The sequence below is a fragment of the Macrotis lagotis genome, chromosome 2 (genome assembly GCF_037893015.1).
Source record: "Macrotis lagotis isolate mMagLag1 chromosome 2, bilby.v1.9.chrom.fasta, whole genome shotgun sequence".
Lineage (NCBI taxonomy): Eukaryota > Metazoa > Chordata > Mammalia > Peramelemorphia > Peramelidae > Macrotis > Macrotis lagotis.
In genome coordinates, this window is record NC_133659.1 from 101793236 (window position 1) to 101814891 (window position 21656).

Here is a 21656-nt window from a genome sequence, read left to right on the forward strand (position 1 = left end):
CAAAGGAAGTCTGGTTCGGCTTTTCTTACTTCTTAAATGGACCACATGCGCAAAAGGCCGACTCCTTCCTTAGAGGAGCGCTCAGTCACATGATAACCATCAAATGGAAGTTTTCTCTGTTAGGGTTGGGAAGACAGGACTCATTCATACCACATAAAAAAATAAAGTTGAACGTAGCCTTGAAGGGTTCTGTAAAATGGGCTGAGGATCAGTGGGGAGAGAATCTCGGCATTGTCATGCGGCTATTTACAGAAGGCTTATTAACATGCACCTTAATTAAATGTCTTCTTCATATGTATATTATATATATAATCTTCTTTTATATATATATATTACTAAACACAAACAGAAAGGGCATCAGATGAGGCTCGAATGGCTTCAGTTGGTTCAATTTGTTTTTCCCTTAAAAAAATGAATTATATTTGAGTGTCTTCAAGTCACAGTGTCCCCTTCTCAGTATTGCAGTTTGAAAAACACATTAAGTGAAATCCTTAGTGTTCAGTCTCTGGCCCTCCAGGGGAGAGGGTGGTGAAGAATGTGGAAAGAGGACAGTAACAAGGGGCAGCGAGCCACCCCCTCCCAACAGAGTCAGACACCCAGGACTCCTCTGTAGTGTCTTACTTGGGACAAAGTGCCTTCACCTTCTTTCTCCCAGCCTGCCCAGAGCTCAACAGGAACCACAGAATCTAGCAGATGGTACAATGATGTAACTAGGGACTGAGGGAGGGTGAATTGCAGAGGGTGAATTGGGCTCAAATGGGGGAACCTTTGGTAAATGGGAAAAGAATTCACTGCAAGAATAGATTGGACCTGACCATGAGCTGTCTTGGGGGTTTGAATGAATGTAGAAATCTCTTCCTTCCCCCAAAAGTCTAATTCTAATCCCTATTCTCACAACCTAAGAACAGAGTGTTAAGATCTTATATTCTGCACTCCACCGAGGCAAACTAAATCTTTCAGGAAACCATAAGGCAGCTTTGTTATCCAACTCTTCCCTTAAGAGTTTCTGCACTAAATAAACTTTCCAAAAATCAAATCATCCATCCACTCCAACTCCTAACCTCCTTGAGAAAGGATCATTTGGGGCCCAGAGTTATTTCCTTCTTTCCCTATTAACTGGGGGAAGAAGAGAGGGTGTAGAACCAAGTCCCATTCCTAAAGTTGCTCTGGGCTAAGTCTGCCAAAAATTGGGGTTGCATGCCTCCAGCCTTCCAAAATTCTAGACTGGGTAAGTAATTGGTATACTACTTTTCCTATTAGAAAAATAGTTCTTTGTGTTAGGAAAGGGGGCTAAGGGTTTCCCAATGAAATGAGGAGGATGAATCAGTTTACTGAAGTCACTAAGAGGAGGAGGGAGTGGGAGCTCAGCTGTCTCTCAAACCTGGGCTAGTTATGAACACTTAGAGGTCTCAGAGCCTTCTTCTAGCTAGGAATCCAATCCCAGTCACATACAACATTCCAATTCCCGGGATCCCCAAAATCAGACCTAAATGAAAATGAGGATTTTGAGTAGTGCACCATAGCCTGAGAGAATAGTAGACCTTACTCCTAGAAAGACCACGAGTTCTCACATCCATTTTGTACCCCCTCCAAACCCCAAGACTAACAACAGATGCCAGTCTGCTTGATAAACTCATCTAGCCTGAGAGAATTACAATTCCGTATCCCCCCCTTCAGGATCTTCCCTGGCTCTTCCGGAACCACTTGACACTGGAGTATCCATTCCTTCTGTCTCACAGGATCAGATCTGGCTTGGTGTCAAGATTCGGATTCACTGAACAGTGAGGTCAGCTAAGAGGAGGGGAGGCACTCCAAGGGAGGCACTAGTCTAGTTGCTTGGTCTCTGGGCAGGTGGATGCCAACAGTGACCAACATACCTATTTTCTCTAGGTTTCCCATGCTGCAGCACAATTGGAATTGGTAGGCAAAGAAGGGGAGGGGAGGAATGGAAGGTACTCCAAAGAGTCTGAATTTCTCAATGCAAAGAGGAAGTCCAGATAGGAGGAGATGAGAAAAAGGAAAGAAGAAAAATGAAAGCTAAAGGAATAGCTGATCAAGGTTTAGGGAGGTAGAGTAGTGGGAAAGAAGGAAAGGAAAGAAGAAAAAATGAAAGCTAAAGGAAGAGTCGATCAAGGTTTAGAGAGATGGGAGTAGTGGGAAAATAGGAAAAAGATGCTTAGAAAGCACTAATAACCTCAAATGCCTCTCTGCAGAAGAAGAGTCGCATATTCTTCCCTTCAAACCAGCATGTCCCACTCTAAAGAGCCCTAATTCTATTACCCCCATGGTCACAGCTCTGGTCAGCAAAGACTAGAATCCATTAACCTTATTATATAGTCCAACTCTTCCCTCATTTAAAAAAAATAGTCTCTAGTATAAAAATAGCCTCCTGGCCACCAGGAAGCACTTGCAGAAAGTCTAATGCCCTATTCAAAGCAGGCAGGCTTGGTTCCTGCTTCCTAGGAAGTATCCCTCCTCATCAGTTTAACAAAAAAAGTAATCTTATGTCCATCTTCAGTGAAATCTTGAAATGTGATATGTCCCCTCCTCACCCCCATCCTATCCCTATATCTGAATTCCTTCAAGTTCTCCCCAGTCTGACTTTGTAAGCTGGGGAAAACAGCTGTGGCCATGATCGGGGGAACCGGAAGTTCTGCCATTCTGTACTACTCAGAGGGCATACTTCCTAAGCCAATAGCGCTTTTCTCTTGCTTAAAAAAAAAAAAAAATTAAAAAAAATACTTGGGGTTTGAAGGGAGAAGAGGACCTGAGGACCCTGTGCTTCCTTTGGTGGATGGGAGAAAGGTGGTACTGATCCCACAGGGCTATCAAAACTTGCCTTACCTTGCCTAGTGTGGAGAAGGGGTTGGAGGGCCTGAAAGGGGACTCAGTGCAACCTTGGTTAACAAATATATGGCTTTTATTAATGCTGTGGATAAGGGGTTAATGGGAGCAGGGCCAGGGCTAGGCAATAGGGCAGTTTCCCCAGCAGGCTTCCAGTAGCCCATTTGGAATGAATGCTCTATGTTTCTGGGAATCCAGAGAAGGAGCTGCCCTATAGAATGCTAAGTTAGGGGACTCCCTTGCAAGTCTCTCTACATCCCTCCAAATGGACATAACCTCTCCTTCCCACAGCACACAAATGAGAGATGGGGAAAATAATCTAACTGGAGAGAAAAAGAAAAATCCCAATGCTGGCTTTTATCTCTCACTAGGAAATGTCTCTGTTACTCATACCAAAAGTGTCCACCAACTATCTCTTTATCACCTACCCCCAATCTTACCCAGACTTCAGGGTAAGTCTTTTAAACTTTTTTTCTATTAAAGTTCTCCATCTCTGCAACAATTCTGTATCCACACACCAAAGTAGTGTCATTTTTAAAAGGCAAAGCATGATGTGAAATAGAGGCAAATTCAACCATATGCCTTTTCTATAAGGGGACCAATATCTGTCTTCTCCAAGGAAAGGAGCATTATAGGCTCTGTCTGTTTTTGGGGGGATGGGGGGGCAGGAATCTTTCTGCGAAACAGAGCCTCTCTCTCTTGATGATTTGTTGGTACGTACAAAGTGTGGGAGTGAGTTCCCCATATTGGCAGTCCCTCACCAAACCAAGGCAAATTTCATAGGGTAGGTTACTTGTATGACTATTCCAGGAAGCTGCATTTTGGAAGAGAGAATAGCTGGCAGAGGTCCATGGTGGCAAGGGGAGGGAGAGAGGAAGGGGGGCGGGGTTTGGTCCAGGCTCTGGCCAAATTCAATCTTCACAACTTGCCATTTTTCCAAATAACACCCCAAAATGAATATTTGGATTTCTGATATTCAGACTATAGGTAAATCACAAGGCTCTGGGATTCTGGGCCCTTTACTTTCTGAATTTCAGTGTCCCTGAAGGATCTTCTCTCTCCTTATCAATGTCCTTGCTTGTTCCAGAAATAAGTGGAGATGCTCAAAGTTAGTTACTTGATCTACTCATCACTCCAAAGTGAGCTCCTCATACAAACAGAGATGTATCTTAGGATTCAAACGGCAGGTTGCCTTCCCAGGGCCCTTTCCATAATGAGTCAACATTCAGAAAGCTGGATGTGTTACCATTTTGTTGGTCCAGAACATTTGAGAAACAGGAAATGCCACCATTTTGTTGGTCCCAAACATTCATGAAACAAGAAGTGCCACACTCCGTGGGTCTACCACAAGAGGCCCCATAGGTGGAGTTTGAGTGAGGCCTTGAAAAAACAAGGGGTAAAACAGAGAGGGCATGCAGCATAGCACAGCTATGGGGAAGAATGAAAAGAGCCAGCCTTCTCTTTCACCTATTAGGGGACTCTTCTTGCACAGCCAACAGAGGGAAATTTGTCTTTAAAAAAAAAAGGAGAGGGAAAAAAAAAAAAGAAAGGAGATGGCAATGAATCAAAAGAATACTCTGAAGTTGCATAACTGAGGTATTGGGAGCTCTGGGTCTTGTCAGTGTTCATAATGTGAACCCAGGCTCAGAGGCCACCTATTTGTTCTTTCCCAGGAGGGCATCCACCTCCTCCTCAGGTTTGAGAGAGTGCCACTGGGCGATAGGCCTCCGGGGATTGGCCAACATGTCGGACCAGTGCCGGAGCTCCGTTCCTGTGGCGTTGCAGCCCACGAAGATCTTGCCAATGGCTTCATTCTTACCCAGTTTGTCATAGTCCAGCACCGTGACCACAACCTGGACTTTCTATGAGAGAAATAAGAAGGAGATGAGTTTGAGGGTCGGAAATGGTCCTCCTGGCTCCCTCTCTACTTCAGTTTGCCAGACTAAAAGGTAAGTGACACAATGGATAGAGCACTGAATCTAGAGTCAGGAAGACCTGGGTTCAAATGTGACTTCAGATGTTTATTCATTTTGTGACTGGAAAAATCACTTATTGTCTGTTTCAGTTTTTCTCAACCCTAAAATAAGGATAACAGTAACACCTCCCTCCTAGGGATATATGGGTCAAATGAGATAATATTGGTAAAGCACTTAACTCCAGGCTTGGCATATAATAGGCACTTAATAAACACATTTCTTTTCTTTCTTCCCTCCTTCTTTCCCTTCTACCTTTCTTCTTTTCCTTCTTTCTTTCTCTTCTTCCTTTCTCTCCCTTCCTACCATCTCTCCCCCTCCCTCATTCTCTCCCTTCCTTCTTTCTTTTCTCCTTTCCTTTCTCCCCTTCCCTCTCTCCGCCCTCCCTCCCCTCTTCCTTCCTTCTTTCCTTCCTTCCTCCCTCTTTCCTCTCTTCCTTCCTCTGCCTTCTTCCCTTCCTCCCTTCCTTCCTTCATCCTTTCCCTCTTTTTTCTCTTCCTTCCCTCCCCTTCCCTCTCTCCCTCCTTCCCTTCCTTCCTCCTTCCTTCCTTTCTTTCCTCCTTCTTCCCTTCTTCCCTTCTTTCTTTTCTCCCTCCCTCTCTTCCTTCCTTCTTTCTTTTCTCCCTCCTTCCCTATCTCCCTTCCTTCATCCTTTCCCTCTTTTTTCTCCCTTCCTTCCTTCCCCTTTCCTTTCTCCCTCCCTCCCTCACCCCCTTCCTTCCTCTCTCCCTTCCTTTCTTTCTTCCTTCCTTCCTTTCTTCCTTCCTTCTTTCCTCCCTTCCTTTCTTCCTTCCTTCCTGTATCTATCCCCTTGCTTTTGGGCAGGGTTACATCTAACACAACCCATGCTTATTGGGGTGAGGAGCAGAGCAGAGAGAGAGCACTCTCTCCTATCTTCATTAAATTCATTCCTAGCTATCCTTACAGTGATCTCTACAGCTAATTTCAGGCATAGTTTCCTCTTATTCCTGGAATCCTTCTTTATCTCTGACTCCTGGTATCCCTAGTTCCCTTCAAAATTCAGCTCAAGCACCAGCTTTTACATGGAGTCTTTCTTAATCCTCCAACTGCTAGTTTTGTTGTTTTGGTTGTGTTGTATCCCTAGTCCTATCATATTGCCTGGCATTTGATATTTAATAAATATTTGTTCATTGATATGAATTTTCTAGAAGCAAAAAGGAGCATGTCACCATCTCCTTTTTAAAATTATAATTATTATTCACATTAGATAGTACTATAGCTCCTACACACAGCACAAGTCTCTTCACATTCTTATTCTGACCTTCTATTTGAGCCTCTTAGGGGCAGGGAGGATGAGCAGGACATTTTTTTTATGAGTGACAAATGGGTACTTATAAAGGGGGAGAGAGAGAGAGAGAGAGAGAGAGAGAGAGAGAGAGACTAGTTATAAGCTCTGTCTAAAGTCAGTGGCAGAACTGGGGGGGGGGGCACATTCCTGATGTTGAGACTCTTAGCCTTGTATTCACTATGAATTTCTAACCCTATTGGAGCTCCTTGGGTCACTCCAAAGAGCCCAAAATAAAACTCAGTTCTTCCCAGAAGAGAAGAGGAAGGAAGTTGATTTCAAGTCTCTACAATGTTCATGGGTGGCCAAGCTCATCCATTGTCATGGGCCTCTGCCTTCTGGCAAAGTGAGGACAGCTCATAGATGACCCCAAGGCAGTGGAGTTTTCTCAGGTCATATCCTGTTTAAGTTCTGGGTATCATTAGAACTTACTCTGCTTAATTAAAGTGCTCAGTCACTAAAATACTGGCTTTATTTATTTTCATTTTTCATTTGTAATGCAACCTATAGCCTAGCAAGACATTTTATAACCCAAACATTCAATTGTTTCCTCCCTTCTTTTACTATTCCAGCTCCCCACACTAGAGAAGATGCAATTATAATCACTCACATGACCCTGGAAAGTTCTACTAAGCATTTCTCTCACAATAGTCCTGTGAGTTAGGTAGAGTCAATGTTCTTGTCCCTATTCTACAGATGAGGAAACTGAGACTCAGAGGGATTAATGATTTGTCTGAAGTTCTAGAAAAAATAAAGGTTAGAGCTGAGATTCAGTCACAAGTCTGTTGTCTCTTCCTATGTCACTGCATGGAAGCTAATCCAAGAAGAGGCAGGAGGGCAGAGACAGAGTCACAAAGAGAGAGAGAAAAAACAAAGAGGAATAAGGAAGGACAGGAAGAGAAATAGTATAGGAGGAAGAATAGAGAGGAAGGCAAGAGATAGCAAGATAAGAAAGAAGGAAGAGAGGAAGAACAGCAAAACAAAGAAATAAGAGGAGAAAAGAGAGAATGAAGAGAGGGAAGACCCTCCCACTATTAGGAGCATTAGGGAATTTGGTCACTGGTCTACAAAGTGGTTTCCCTCAAACTTTCCCAAATCTCCTTCTTTTGTGACTACTCCCAACCCATGCATAACACAATCCCAAAGCCCAGAAGGGACCAAGATCACCTGGATCTGCTCGAAGGGTATCTCAAAACTGAAGGACTCATTGAAATAGGGGTTCAGAGTCTTCTTCTTCACTGTGGTCTTCTTCTTCTTCAGCCTCTTCCCATTCTGCATCAAGTGAATCTTCACATATGGGTCTGTAAGATAAGGAGAAACCTATTACCACCCAAAGCTTCCCAATTCTTCTGGGTATTGATTATGATTTTGCTGATTATTTCTTAATAATAGTCATTTATGAATCATCTAGCCCTCTCTCCTGGACTGTAAGTTCCATGAGGTCAGGATTATGCCTCATGTGAATTTTGTCTCTTCTTCCATGCTAGCATTACTATAGCTCTAAATTTTATGATCGATTTGTATGAATCCATTATCTAACTTAAGATGATCCATTTGTATGAATCCATCCTCTAGCTCTAATTTTTAGGATCTATTTCACTTGAATGGGGATACAAATGAATCCTAAGATTTAGAACTGGGAGAGGCCTCAGAGATCATATAGGCTAGGCTTTGTTTTTTTTTTGGTTTTAATTCAATTTTATTTTATTTTTCAGTTCCTAATTTTTCCCCTCTCCTCCTTTATCCATTGAGAAAGCAAGAAAGGCAAAATCTTATACAAATATATATAATCATTAGGCTATAAGTTCTTAATTCAGATCTGTGAACTTTAAAAAATTTTTTGATGACATTTAAATAGAATTTTTTTCCTTTGTAATTCTTTGTATTTTATTTTATGCATTACAAACATTATGCTGAGAAGGGGTTGTTAGGCTATACTACATTGCCAAAGGTCTCCAGGACCCCCAGAAAGGCAATAGATGACTATTCTGTGAGGAAATTCAACTGTATCACCCAGGAAACTGAATGTCAGAGAAAAATAAACTTTTCCAGTTTCACAAAGAGGCAGAATAGAAGACATACGTTATCTGACTTCCTTTCTTACAATGTAAGCTTATCAGTCTAGGGGCTTGCCACATCCTGCAGCTTAAAGTCCTAGATTTCCAGGTGGAAGACCCTTAAGTGGTCATATAGATATTAATTCCTTCATTTGCCAGATGAGGACCCTGAGGCCATAGGAAACTCTAAATGTCAAAAACTCAGAAAACCATGGGAAACATACAATGCAAAGTGAAGTAAACAGAACCAGGAAAAGCAATCTATATAATGACTACAACAAAGCAAATATAAAGAGCAACAACAGGAAGAAGAAACCAACTGTGATTATAATAACTAAACCTGGCCCTGAAGGAGAGATGAAGAAATGAAATACATCTTTTTCTTTGCAGCAGTGGGATCCTATGGGTTTGAAATACTGCCTATATTGTCTTTGTAAAATATAATGTGTCTCAAAAGTCTCAGTGTAGTTAGTTTAAAACTTTATTAGCTTCAGTTAAGTAAATGTAAGAGTTAATAAAAATTAATAAAGCGTATAACAAACAAGCAAATAAAGCTTAAAATTGTGCTTAAGATTTTTTGGACACAATGTATTTATATTTTTTAATAACTTTTGTTTTTATATCACCCAGACTTCTTCTTGTACCCTTACCTCCCAGATAGATATCCCTTATGCAAAAGAAATTTTGAAAAAATAAAAAAGTAAAGAAAAAAATTGAGAAAAACTAACATATTTTAAAAAATCAGATGTTCTAAGATCTTCCCCCTTCCTTTCTCTCCTCTATCTCCTTTCCTACCTCTAATCTAGCTTATCTCAAATTCTCCCAGAAATACTAGAAGCTAATTCCTTTACTACTGAATATACAGTTGGACAGAAACACAGAATTTGAGAGATGAAAGGGACCTCAGCAACCACCTGTTCCAATCCATACCTGAAAGGAATATTTAATATAACACATAAGATATTGGTTCCTTGTCTCTATTTTAAGACTTCCAAGGAAGGGAAGCCATTACCTTTGGAACACCTCTAATTGTTAAGAATGAACTGCTCTGTCGGCATGAAAGAGTAAAGGCTGATAGAGTTCAAAATCCAACCCCAAAGGCAAAAGCATGTTCTTCTGCAAGCCCATTAAAAGGGAGAACTCTGACTACCTTGGATAGAGTGAGACAGTGGAGAGATAGCTGTCATCTATCATTGAATAGAATTATAGAACCCCAGAACTAGATGGAACCTTGGAGGCTGTTCTTTTCTATCTCGTGCTTAGCAAGTGATTAACAAGTCATTTTATGTAGAACTCTGGCAAGGGAGAGGCCACCACCTCTGAAGAGAACCGATATTTCTTGTGGACAGCTCCTCCCATGCCCCTATGTCCCATGCTGTGTATATGTGTGCTGATGTGTGCATGTGGCTAGACAGCATCCTTTACCATTGTGTAAGCTAATGACAGAGCTCATCACCACTCTGTTTGAAGTCATCTTGATGTTTCTGGATTCATGTTTTTATCATCTAAAGTCTTTCAAAGTTCTTTTTTTTCTATAAAACATTAACAATATTTGCATAAATTGTTCTCTTAGTTCTATTCATTCTGACCTGTGTCAGCTCCCAAGTGTCTGCCCATTTTCCTCCAAAATAGCCTTTTTCATCATTTTTATGGCACAGCAATATCTCAGATTAGTTGTTGACCTAGATCTCCCCACTTCTTCACTGTTAAATTGTATCTACACTCACTGCCTCATACCCATTTCCTTATCATCTACCCATTCTTCAACCTCTGGTAAACTGGTTTTTGACCCAACTACCCTATTGAAATCACTTTTCTCAGTCACCGTTTAATTGTCAGATAAAATTATCTTTTCTCAGTCTTTGTCTCCCTGGACTTTTCTCTAGCTTGTTAACACTCTTGGTCTCCCCTTACCAATCTTTCCTCCATGCAACTTCCAAATTGATATTCCCAAGATCTGACCATGACAGATCTGACACTATCACTCCCTACTCAAGAATCTTTGGTAGATCCCTATTGCTTCTGTAACAACATGCAAATCCCCTCAGCCTGGGATATTAATTTCCTCAATCTGGTTTCCACTTAATTTTCTAGGCCTATTTTTATATATTCTCCATACCAATCATACAAGCCTGATTGATGCTCTTTGGTCCTGAAATGGGAGTAATGTATGGTGGCTGCAAAAAAGTACATTTTGGTTGAATGTTAAGAAAAGCTTCTAACAATTACAGATCACCCCAAATACCATGGGCCATCACTTACTGGTGGATTTCCTCTCACTGGAGGACATAAAATAAAGGCTGTATGACCACTTGTCATGTTTATTATAGTAAAGATCCATTTCAGCTATAGGCTGCATTAAAAAAAAATTGCTGAAGTCCCTTTCAAATGTCAAATAATTATTTTAGTACTATACATTTTCCTGGTTTGGTCAAATAATTTTAATTATTTGTATCCACAAGGGAAGACCAAAGACACACAAGCAGATCTCATAGTCATGATCTCCTACAAAGTAGAGTATAGCTGATCAATTTATAGCCTTACAACTAGGTTGAAGAGACAAAAAATAAATTGGGAGTGGGGATGGGGCATGATAGCCAAAAGATTAGTCAGAGGCATGGCTAGCTGGACACAATAACCAAATTGTGATTGGAGCATCCTAAGAGCAAGTAATACAGGTTGAGATATGCTCTTTCATTGTCCTGCATCGTGTCAGCATTCTTTCCTGTGGGGACCTTTTTCTCTATAGTTTCTTCATATTGACAATCTACCCACAAGCCTTTGCTGTGATGGGAATCTTTCTAGAAATGCAACAAAATAAGACAGGACTAGCAACTTGAACCACCTCCAAGGACTCTCATAACTAGTTAGAGAATGCTTTCAAACTTTGTGTGTCTCTTGGCCAAAGTAGCAGATGAATAGTTTATGGGGAGGGGAGAAATCAAGTGCTATCTCCTATATGGGGCCCTCTCCTGATGCTAGTCCTAGATGCCAGTGCCTTCCTTTTCCTCCTGAAATTACTTTTTATTTACTTTGTCTAGATGTTGTAGCTTCTATAATAAGTGTGTGTGTGCTGTTTCCCTTGATAGGGTATTTGTAAGCTCCCTGAGGGCAGGGTCTCTTTGCCTCCTTTGGCACGGCCAGCACTGCATCAGCGGGTCCTCATCACTCCACATCTGGACAAATGACTACAAAAACCTGCTGGCTAGTCTCCTTTCTTCCAGCTTTCTCCACTTGATTCTATCCTTCACTCAACTGTCAACATGATTTTCCTAAAATGCTCCCTTGAGTTCATTGGATCATCTGGTTGCCATCACACTACCTTTCCTCATATTGGCTTATACACAAGTTGTAATCTTCCCATTGTCAGCTCCTTGAGAGCCAGATAATAAATGAGGATTGGCAGGGACCTTTAAGCTTTTTGAGCCCAACCTCCTTATTTTATAGTTGAAGAAACTGATGATAAGAGAGTGACTTGCTCATGGTCACACAGGCAGATACAGCAGAGTCAGGATTGGAGTGCAAGACTTTTTTGCCTCCGAATCTAGCTCTCTTCCCATTGCGCTATAGTGAAGAACTGAATTATTTCATTTTTTGATATACCCAGGATACTACCCAACCTCACAACAGACTTTAATGTTTGTTTAATTGAATTGAATGGAACTGATATAGTTTCTGCTTTTCTCCAACAGTGGAAAGATGGGGGTTGGGGCTGGTGCTGGCAAGAAAATAAGACTCTGGAAGCAATTTTACATAATTCATAATTTTGCCTAAGGCAATTGAGTCTATGGGCAGTCATTGTGCCCTCTGTAAAGCCCTAGTAGTGTACTGTTGTGAGTAGGGGCATCATGCTAGCAAGACTTCTGGAGAGTGGTAAATGATATGCATTAAATAATTAGAAATTCTCCTAGAATGGGAATTCAAGGTTAAAATAACTGGGAAATAAAGTAGTTGGAAAACCACCTGACACTACTGCCACCTGGTGGCCAGCAGTAGACCTGCACATACCTGAAAGGCCTCCCACATCCATCTTCTTCAGATTCTTGGCTTCCAGAATACAGACAGTCAATTTCCCAGCGGTGGGCACGTATCGGAGGGAAGTGCAGATGTCTCCAAGCTTTTCTGGCTGCCCAGTGAGGAAAAAACAAAATTTAGAGTCTCCCCTTTAGGCTGAAGCATCCTCCTACGGATATTTTGGTCAGCTCCCTCTCTCCAAGCAGAAGCCACTTTCCACCTTGCCCAGACTAGTATGAGGAAGGTGGGGGGCAGGGTATGTCCTCTTTGCTAGGGAGTACTTTCAGTGTCATTCCCGGGGATACTGACGGTCGGAAAGCTCTTTCTTATATCTCAACTCAGTTCTTCCTGCGACTGCTCAACAGCTGATTAATAGTGGCCTTTCCCACAGGCACTGTTTATTCCACAAGGGAGATACTTCGCTGAACTTCTCATTGTATTTATTTTCATCTTCAATTGATCACAGTTATTTATGATGAAGGAAGGAAGAAAGGAAGGAAAGAAGGAAGGAAGGAAGGAAGGGAGGGAGGGAGGGAGGGAGGAAGGAAGGAGGAAAGGAAGGAAGGAAGGAAGGGAAGAAGGAAGGGAGGGAGGGAGGGAGGAAGGGAGGAAGGAAGGAAGGAAGGAAGGAAGGAAGGAAGGAAGGAAGGGAAGAAGGAAGGGAGGGAGGGAGGAAGGGAGGAAGGAAGGAAGGAAGGAAGGGAGGGAAGGAGGGAAGGAATAAAAAGGGAAAGGAAAAAGTTGAAAGGAAAGAAGGGAGAAAGGAAGGAAAGGAGGGAGGAGAAAATAGAAGGGGGGGGGAATAGAAACCAGAGATGAGAGGAACAGACATTAGACTGTGACCAAAGGGCTGGGTGATGGTCTTTCAACCACATTCCCAAGGTAGACAACTGGGTCTGGAGGATTATCGAGGATATACCCTGACTTGTAGCTGTCTAGGGCAGAGGGACAAATTATTTGCTTGCTCTAGGCAAGGTGTTTAAATTGCACGGGTCCCGTGTTATTGCTATTGTTCACTGGGGTCTTAGAACCTTCACTACAACACATATCATTTAAGTTATCACAAAATAAATACCTATGGGCCATGGAGAGCAGATTTTTCTAACATTAGAAATATAAGCATTTGTAAACAGTCATATTTAAAATGTTCCTCAGTTGGCCCCTGGTGTGTGGGTCCTAGGAGGTTGTCTGACTTGTTTACTCTTTAGATGACATGTTCCCAAGGCAGGCAGGGCTGGGGGCATGGGCTGGGTGGGATTCAGGGGAAGGTAGGTTCCTCTCCTCTTCTTTTCAATGGGCATTCTCCAGACTGCCTTAGAACACGTTCTATTTCCATGAGTCTGGAGCCCTGAGAGCATGGATTCTTCTTTGCACATTCCTCCCACCTATGCTGTTCTTTCCCTCTCAGAAATCATACTAACTCACACTTGATAATAGTAACTCATATGCTTTAAGTTTTGCAAGTCATTTTCTTCACAACTACCCATAGGTCAAAAAGTACTTGGAATATTATTCCCATTTTTACAGGTGAGGAAACTGAGTGTCAACAAGATTAAATGACTTGCTCAAGGTCACTTAACTTGCAAATGACTGAGCTGAGATCTGAACGCATGACTCTAGACCCTACTACCCTGACTCCCATTGGGTGCTTGATACAGTCTTGTAATATTCTCAACTCCTTATGTGTATATCTTATTTCCCCAGCTAGACTGTGAGCTCCTGACATCTGGAGGACTCAAGCTGGGGACTCTGTCACCTTGACTTGCTTCTCTCCTTGGTACTGGCCTGGCCCTGGTCTTCTCTCTGTACCTTCTTAAGTACAAAATTAAAATTGTTCCAGGTTCTTCCTGCCTCACCTCTTCCTTTTCTCCACCCTGCAGGTCTCTCCACTCCTCAATGGGCTGGCCCAAGTCCACGGTGTTCATAGGCACCTTCACTTCCCCGATGATATCATGTTTGGAGAAGCGGTCAAAGTCATAGATGGCCATCACCAGTGTCTTGCCCCCTAGCTCCTGGTAGGGTACCTGTAGGATACACATTCCAGCATAGACAGGTGAGAGATTGTAAGGAGTCTGAGTTCCTGGGGATGGTGATAACGGGAGGAGGACCTGTATCATCACCCCGAGATGACCCCTAGCTCAACCTAAGAGTCACAGAGTTTGGTGAGAAAAGGACCGTGGTCATAGGATCATAGGGTTAAAGTTGAACAAGACCTAGGAAAGAAGATGGAGGCTAAAATGAGCAGGTAGGCCCCAGATCTCTTCAGGAACTATAAGAATAATCTGACCACTGGGCAATAGCAGGATAGTAGCTGGGGTTCATTGATCCCAACCATATTTTTTCTAGTCTTGATTAGTCCCAGATGAATCTATAAGTCAGGAAGGGCTAATCTCTGGGTATTTAGAGGATAAAACACTAACATCTCTGAATTATACATTTGTGAATTCTCTGACCATGATCCTATTAGGAATAAATCAAGGAGGGAAAGAAGGGAAGGACCTGGAATAAAATTATTCTCAATCTCACCTTGAAGGTGAAGGTCTCATTGAAGGCAGGATTCAATGTCTTCTTTTGGACTTTGGTCTCATATTTCTTCTTCTTGTCTGGGAGAAGGAAGACTTTGACATAGGGGTCTGAGGTACCTCCCATGTCCAGAGCAGGAAGCTCTGCTGCCTGAAGGACGCCCACGGTCAACTGTGGAGAAAAATGAGCCCACTTCTCAGGCCTGTTCCAACATTCTCAGGCTTCCTAATTCAAACTAGCCCCTGGTTCAGCGCTACATTTTGGGAGCTTAGTCTTAGATATCTAGAGACTTTCTCATTTGGATCTAGGGTAGGACAAGTCTCCCCAAAGAGACTAAGCAGATTAGTAGAATGTCCAGAGGTTTTAGTGATTCCTTCCTCCCACCTGAGGAAAAAGCACCGAGTATAGGTTTCCCCAATTAGCTGTTACTCTGGGTGACAAGCTCACCCTATCTCCTTTTCCTATGTCCCCTCAAGCCTTCCTGTCTTCCTCATCTGACTTGGACTCATAGAACCTGAAAGGGGTGATCACACTTCCAGGCCATTCAGCCTGACCACGTAACCTGAAGCCTGTGTTTTTCCCCATTCTGCACTCAAGTAAGCCTAAATGTCCATTTAGTAGTAGTAAATATAATAGTAAATATAGTAGTAAATATAATAGTAAATATTTACCTGGCTATATAAGGGGAAAATGTATGCAGTACAGATTTTAAAATTTAACCTACATTCTTAATCTATCATGAAAGTAGAAAATCAACAAAACAATAAATTGAGCCTCCATTAGTAACATTTGCTATTTTCCAAGATGTCAATGCTCAGACTGAAAATTTAACAATGGGCTCTAGATTCCAACACAATTCTACCTCTTTCCCACCTTTCCACTGCCTCCCACCAATCCCCAGGCACCTGGTTAGCCTGGAAATCATAGTCCAATGAAAACTGCAGTTTGCCCAAATTTTCTGGTTCTTTCTCCTCTTCTCCTTCACCTTCTCCCTCTGTCAGACCTGTCTCTGCATCATCATCATCCTGGGAAAGCTGGGAGGAAAAAAAAGAACAGTCCAGATAAGCACAATGGGAGAAGAGTCCCTTCTTCCCTGAGGCCCAATCATTATCTGGACAGAAGGGGAGAATCCTCAGGGGAGAAATGGAATTTTCCCAGGACTTTGGGAAGTACTCAAGTGAGTGGGGCCCTAGGTCCATGGTTCCTACTTGAACTCCATCCCAAGTCTTGAATATTTCATCCAGTATTGTGCTAGTAAATGTTTAAAATTTGACTCTTTTTAGGGAGTGGAGGGATATAAACAGGACATACTTTTAAATGTAGTCTAAATTATTAATACGTTCCCCATTGATTTCTTAAGTCTAGACAATCAACAAAACAATAAATCAAGCCCTATTGTCGCATTTGCTGAATTTCATAGAATAAATGTTTATACTGAAAATTTGTCAATTTATACTAGCAAGCTGCTATTAGCTGCTTTTATCATACATAACTGCCTGGAATTTGAGTTTAATAGAGCTCAGAACTGGACAAGACCCACTAGTACACCTCCCTCATTTGGCAGATGAGGAAAATGAAACCTAGAGAAATTTGACAAATTTCTGAATGTCACAGAGGTAATAAGTGGCAGAGCCAAGATTTGAATCCTGAAATCAAATCCAGAACTCTTTCTACTTTCTACATCCTCCATTCTGTCCCTTTGTTATTCCCTACTGCCTTCTTTCCTCTTCAATCCCTTCTCCAGAACCTTCTCTGAGTTAGGTATACATACTCAAAAAGACATACCATAAAAGCCATCCAGATCAGACAATGGGTTTGTGGGGGGGAGAAATCCATGATGACAGAAGAAAAAGAGAGAAAAGCAAGGTTAGAGAAGTCCCTCATCATAAAGATCAATACTTATTAGCTAACAGTTTCTACCAGCAAACTACTTAGAGAAACAAGACTGGAGTTCAAAAAGAGAGCACATTTGGGGAAATGTCTCCTTATGAAACCCCTCTAAAGGACTGGACACACACACACACACACACACACACACATGCATACGCACACATGCAATTCTCTTCCCTACCCATGGCTTCTAAAAATGAGGTCATTTCTTTCCTGCTTTGAGCCTAAATTCTTTGAACACTGGAATAATTTTCACTGCAAAATTGGATAAAATTGAGAACCAGGGATCTATAAAAGTCCCAGGAACCCTGAGCAGTTCTAGAAAAAAAAAAAAACTCTAAGCATTTCAGCAGACTTACCTGCAAGAATCCTTGCAGGTTCTAGAGCATACTTAGATAAAATCTATCTTAAAGGTAAAAAAAAAATGGAGACATATTTGCCCTTAACATTATCCTGTTCCTATTAGGGTCATTATTTTAAAGCAAACAAACAAATAAACAAACAAGTACCTACTTTGTGCAAGATATTGATCTGGGTGAGGGGGATATAAAGACAGAACCGAAGCAGTACCTGTCTTCTAGAATTCTTCACTTCTCTCATTTTGCTCTGGGCTGTACTACTTTGGGACTTCTCTGATTGACTTCTCCACCATGCCCCATATCAGTTTCATGCTTTCCCATTCTGTTTTCCAGCTTCCTTATTCTTTCCTCATCAGACTATAAACTTCTTGAGGGTAGGGATTATCTTTCTTTTTCTATCTTGTATCTTCAGAGTTTAGCACATAGTGGGAGCACAATAAATGTTTATTGATTGATCACCTCCTATACAAGGAACTGTCATTATTAAAGTCTTCTCTGAAATGTCCAAATCAGATAATCAGTGATACATAAATGTCTGTTATTATTATTATTATTATTTTATTAATATTGCTTTGCATGATCCTTATCACCAAAGAATAGCAGGAGATGCTCACAACAGCCCTTTGAGGAGGTCATGGCAAGGATCTTTATCCCCATTTCACAGATGAAGAAAATAGAGGACCTTTGAGAGGTGAGATGACTGAGACTAGAACTCAGGTCTCTTCACTCCCAGGCTAATGCTCTTCCCCCTTCAATATCTTCTGAAGGTAAAACAAGCAAAAAAAGGGGTCTTCCCTTAAAAGGTTTTCCTTCTTGTCTAATAATTTGTCTTTGTGACCCAAAAGGTATTTTGGGGACAATACATCACTCCCTTTCTCTTAAAGGTATGGGAAACAAGAGGGAATCTTATGATCCTCCACCCTGCAATTGGTCAATGGGAGTCCAGATGGTAGAATGACTTTTTCCCATTAACTTGTTTGATCTTCTGGATGATAATGTTCATAGAACCATGACAACTGACTTGGAAGGCAAACTAATACCAACAACAGGAAGAAGGGGAAGGGGAGGGAAATATTTATATAGTGCCTACTATGTGCCAGACCCCATGGTAAACACTTTTTTGGGGATCTGATCCTCACAACAATCCTGAGAAGTACCCAATTTATAGTTAAGGAAACTGAGGCAAACAGAGTTCAAGTGACTTACCCTGGAACACACAGCTAAGTAAGGATTTGAGACCATATTTGAATGCAGTTCTTCTAGGTTGTGTGTTCAACATTCTACTTCTACCATGCCACCTCACTGTCTACTATGACCCTATATATCAACCTTCCCTCCCTTCAAGGGCTATGGTCTTTCTTTTTAAGCCTAAGGAAGAGATCAAGAAACTATCTCAGCATTCTTTGAACTTCCTAGTAGATGCTCTGTCCCAGTGAACAAGACGGCAACTCCATATCCCTTCCCCTTCCCTTTGCCTTTGCCATACCTGACCTTTCATGTCCTTCATGTTCATGGCATTCTTCATGCCTTTACCCTTTTCCTTCTTATTCTTTTTCTTCTTACAACAGCACTTCTTGCAGATGCAGAAGCAGCAGGTGAGGAGGAGGAGACCAGCAACCACAGCAATGGCGATCAGTGCCCATGGAGGTACTGCACATAACATATCACAATAGCTTGATAGTCACTGAACCTCTTTGCCCAGAAGGGGGTACTATTCTTTCCCTTTCAATGGTGCCCTGACTACATCCAGGAAGGTTGTCATGACAGAGCTACCCCTAGTTCCATTCCTCTGAAGCTTCCAATAACCACATTTCCCAAACCAACATTGGAACATCCAACAAAGGTGAGGGTTTATGGAAACCGTAAGGAAAAATATTTCACTGAATCACAGAATCTCAGGGTTGGGAGGACCCTTAGGGATTACCCAGTCCAACCCATATATGAGTAAGAATCCTCAATAAATGGTCTTCATACAACCTCTGCTTAACCTCTGGTAAGGGAAGCCTGCTATAACCCAACAGGGCCCATGCCAATTTTAGATGGCTCTCCTAGTTACTAAGTTTTTGCCTAAATCTGCTACTCTACACGTTTTACTCCCTTCTCCTAGTTCTACTCTTGGATCAAGCAAAACTAGTCTACTTCCTCTTCCATAGGACAAACTTGAAAATAGAAATCATGTTTCTCCTAAATCTTTTTCTTCTCAGGCTAACTGTTCTTCACACAGTCCTGGTGTGAGCTGGTTTGAAGCTGGTAGCACCTGGAAAAGTCTGACTTATATATAGTCTTTCTACTATTTACTTTCAAAAGGTGTTATCTCTCTATTCTTCCACCACCCTCCATAGTGATTTGCAAATGATTTCATTTGCAAGTGATACCCAAGCTCCTATAGTCCCAGTAGAAGGACAGAAGACTACCTGGAAAAATATTCCTCAGTATGCTGCCTAGGTATATAATTACAACTGAAGAGATCTGTCTGAAACCCTTACATTAACTCTACAAAGGGAATGCGGTGGCTCTTGTTAGAATCAGCAATAGAAGAGGTCCCTTCCTGAGAATGTCCCTCAGCTTTCTTCTCTCATTTGGAGAGGATTAACCCAGAGAGCTAGAATCTTAGAGATCTAGGGAAGGACCTAAAATTACCTAGACCCATTTCCTACACAGATACACTTATATTGCCATCTTTCAAGGTAAGAAAACCCCCACAATTAAAGACCAGAGTCAAGTCCAAAAAAAAAATGTCCCAGCCCATAATGGTGGGTATCATCATGGATTCCCAAGACTTCCCCCAAGCATCCTCATGGCTTCCATCAACAGGCTTCCTCCTCATGCCATAGTCACATCTCCTACCCCTCCACATTTCAGTAGATACTCACAGGGGATCTTCTGGATCTCATTGAAGAATTTATCCTTCATCTGGGTGAACATGTCCTCTCCAGTTGGTCCTGCACCCCCACTCTCTGTGGAGTTGTCTGGAGGCCCTGCTGGAACAACTGGCATGGTGGCCGTGGTGGCAGCAGGAGCCACAATGGGCTCCTGATTCCTTTTGAAGATATTCCGCATGGTGGCTCAATTGATGGCTGAGAATACAGAGAGGACTCTCATGAGCCTCTCCAATCAAGTTTAGGAGGAAATGCAAATGAAGAATAATAACAATAATGCCAATAACAGATATAAAAGCTACCAAGCAAAATCCCCGAGTGTTTTATAGTTACAAAGTGCTTTCAGATACAAGACCCTCACAAAATTCATTATATAGTTTCCCCATTTCCAGAGTAGGAATCAAAAGACTGGTAAATGATAGAACCAGGGCTCAAATCTGGAACTTTTGATCTCAAGTCCCATGTTCCTTCCACTATCCTAATCTGTTCCCCCCTTTCCCCACCTCCAGTACAGTATAACAATTCTTGCTTTTTGAAATGCCTTTACATGTACTCTTTGTATTTATATTGTCAATAAACCTGTGTGAGAGGGGACAGATAACAGCTGATCATCCCCTTCACCTTGAAACTCTTCCCTCCCTTGGCTTTCATATCCCTGCCCTTTCCCTCAGGCAGGGCAGCTGACACCATCACCTTCTAGAACTACTCCTTTTTCTTCTATACATAGAAGGGTCTGCTCTAGCTTGGGCCACTGTGCAAAGGTCTCCTGGTCCCCAGATGTGGCCTCATTTAGGGTGAGAGTAGCCGATAGAATGCTTGTGCCCCAGGGGTGTGCTAGAGCCAACTCACACTTGCCAATCTTTAAATCTTCAGTGTGATTATCTGTACCTTGGGGAAATCAGCAAACCCTACAAATCAAGGTTTGATATATCATTTTGTTGATTGTCTACAGTTCAGAAAGTGATGGGAGAAATATTAATAATGGATTAAGCTCAAATGTGTGTCCTGGACCAGCCCAACATTATCTGAATGTCAGACAACATCGGAAAGCACTCAGAAAGAGCATAGTGGAAATCACTGGGACCAGAGCAAAGGGCTATGATCCCAGCTATGACCGTTGTTCAGTCATTTTTTCAGTCATGTCCTATTCTTCATGACCTTATTTGGTTTCTTAGCAAAGTTACTAGAGTGGTTTACCATTGTAAACCAGAGGTCCAACAAGACCAAAGAGAGGAAATAGTAGCAATTTAAAGTCAGGGAAATTATCATGATTTAGAAAAGCACATTAACTCAATTCAATTCAATTTGTCAAATATTTCCTAAAAGAATGCAAGCTTCTTGAGGGTAGGGACTAATTTGGTTTTGCTTTCTATCCCCAATAATTAGCACAGTGTCTGGAATGTAGTAAGTACTAAATAAATACTTGTTATTTAATTCATTGTTATATTAAATGCATACAAGGTGCTGGGGACCCAAAATAAAAATGAAGTAATTCTTGGCTTCAAGGATCTTTATTTTATCTTAAGGGGAGGGGAAGGGCTATTGTATGTACACAAATAATTAAATTCAAGATAATTAGAGTCAGGAAAGAACATTAACAATTTATCAGAAAAGGCTTTTCATAAGTGCTGACATCTAAACTGAGCCTTTAGAGAAGTCTGGGATTATAGGTAGCAGAGGTTAGATGGAAATATATTCAAGCTTTTACAAAGATTATCTCATTTGGTATAACAGTCCAGTGAAGTAGGTGCTGTTACTATTCTCATTTTATGGTTGAGGAAACTGAGACATCCTGAAGTTAAGTAACTTGT

General features: G+C 41.7%; 1 protein-coding gene across 1 annotated transcript; it reads right to left on the reverse strand.

Annotated features, from left to right (window-relative positions):
• Window positions 1-4499: 4499 nt before the first annotated feature.
• Window positions 4500-20026, reverse strand: SYT2 (synaptotagmin 2). Its single transcript, XM_074220410.1, has 8 exons — window positions 19840-20026; window positions 18453-18616; window positions 15623-15742; window positions 14721-14888; window positions 14051-14218; window positions 12189-12306; window positions 7291-7424; window positions 4500-4706 (listed from the first exon to the last, which is right to left on the reverse strand). The coding sequence occupies exons 1-8, from the start codon at window positions 20024-20026 to the stop codon at window positions 4500-4502; spliced, it is 1266 nt and encodes a 421-aa protein (XP_074076511.1).
• Between the last annotated feature and the right edge of the window lie 1630 nt (window positions 20027-21656).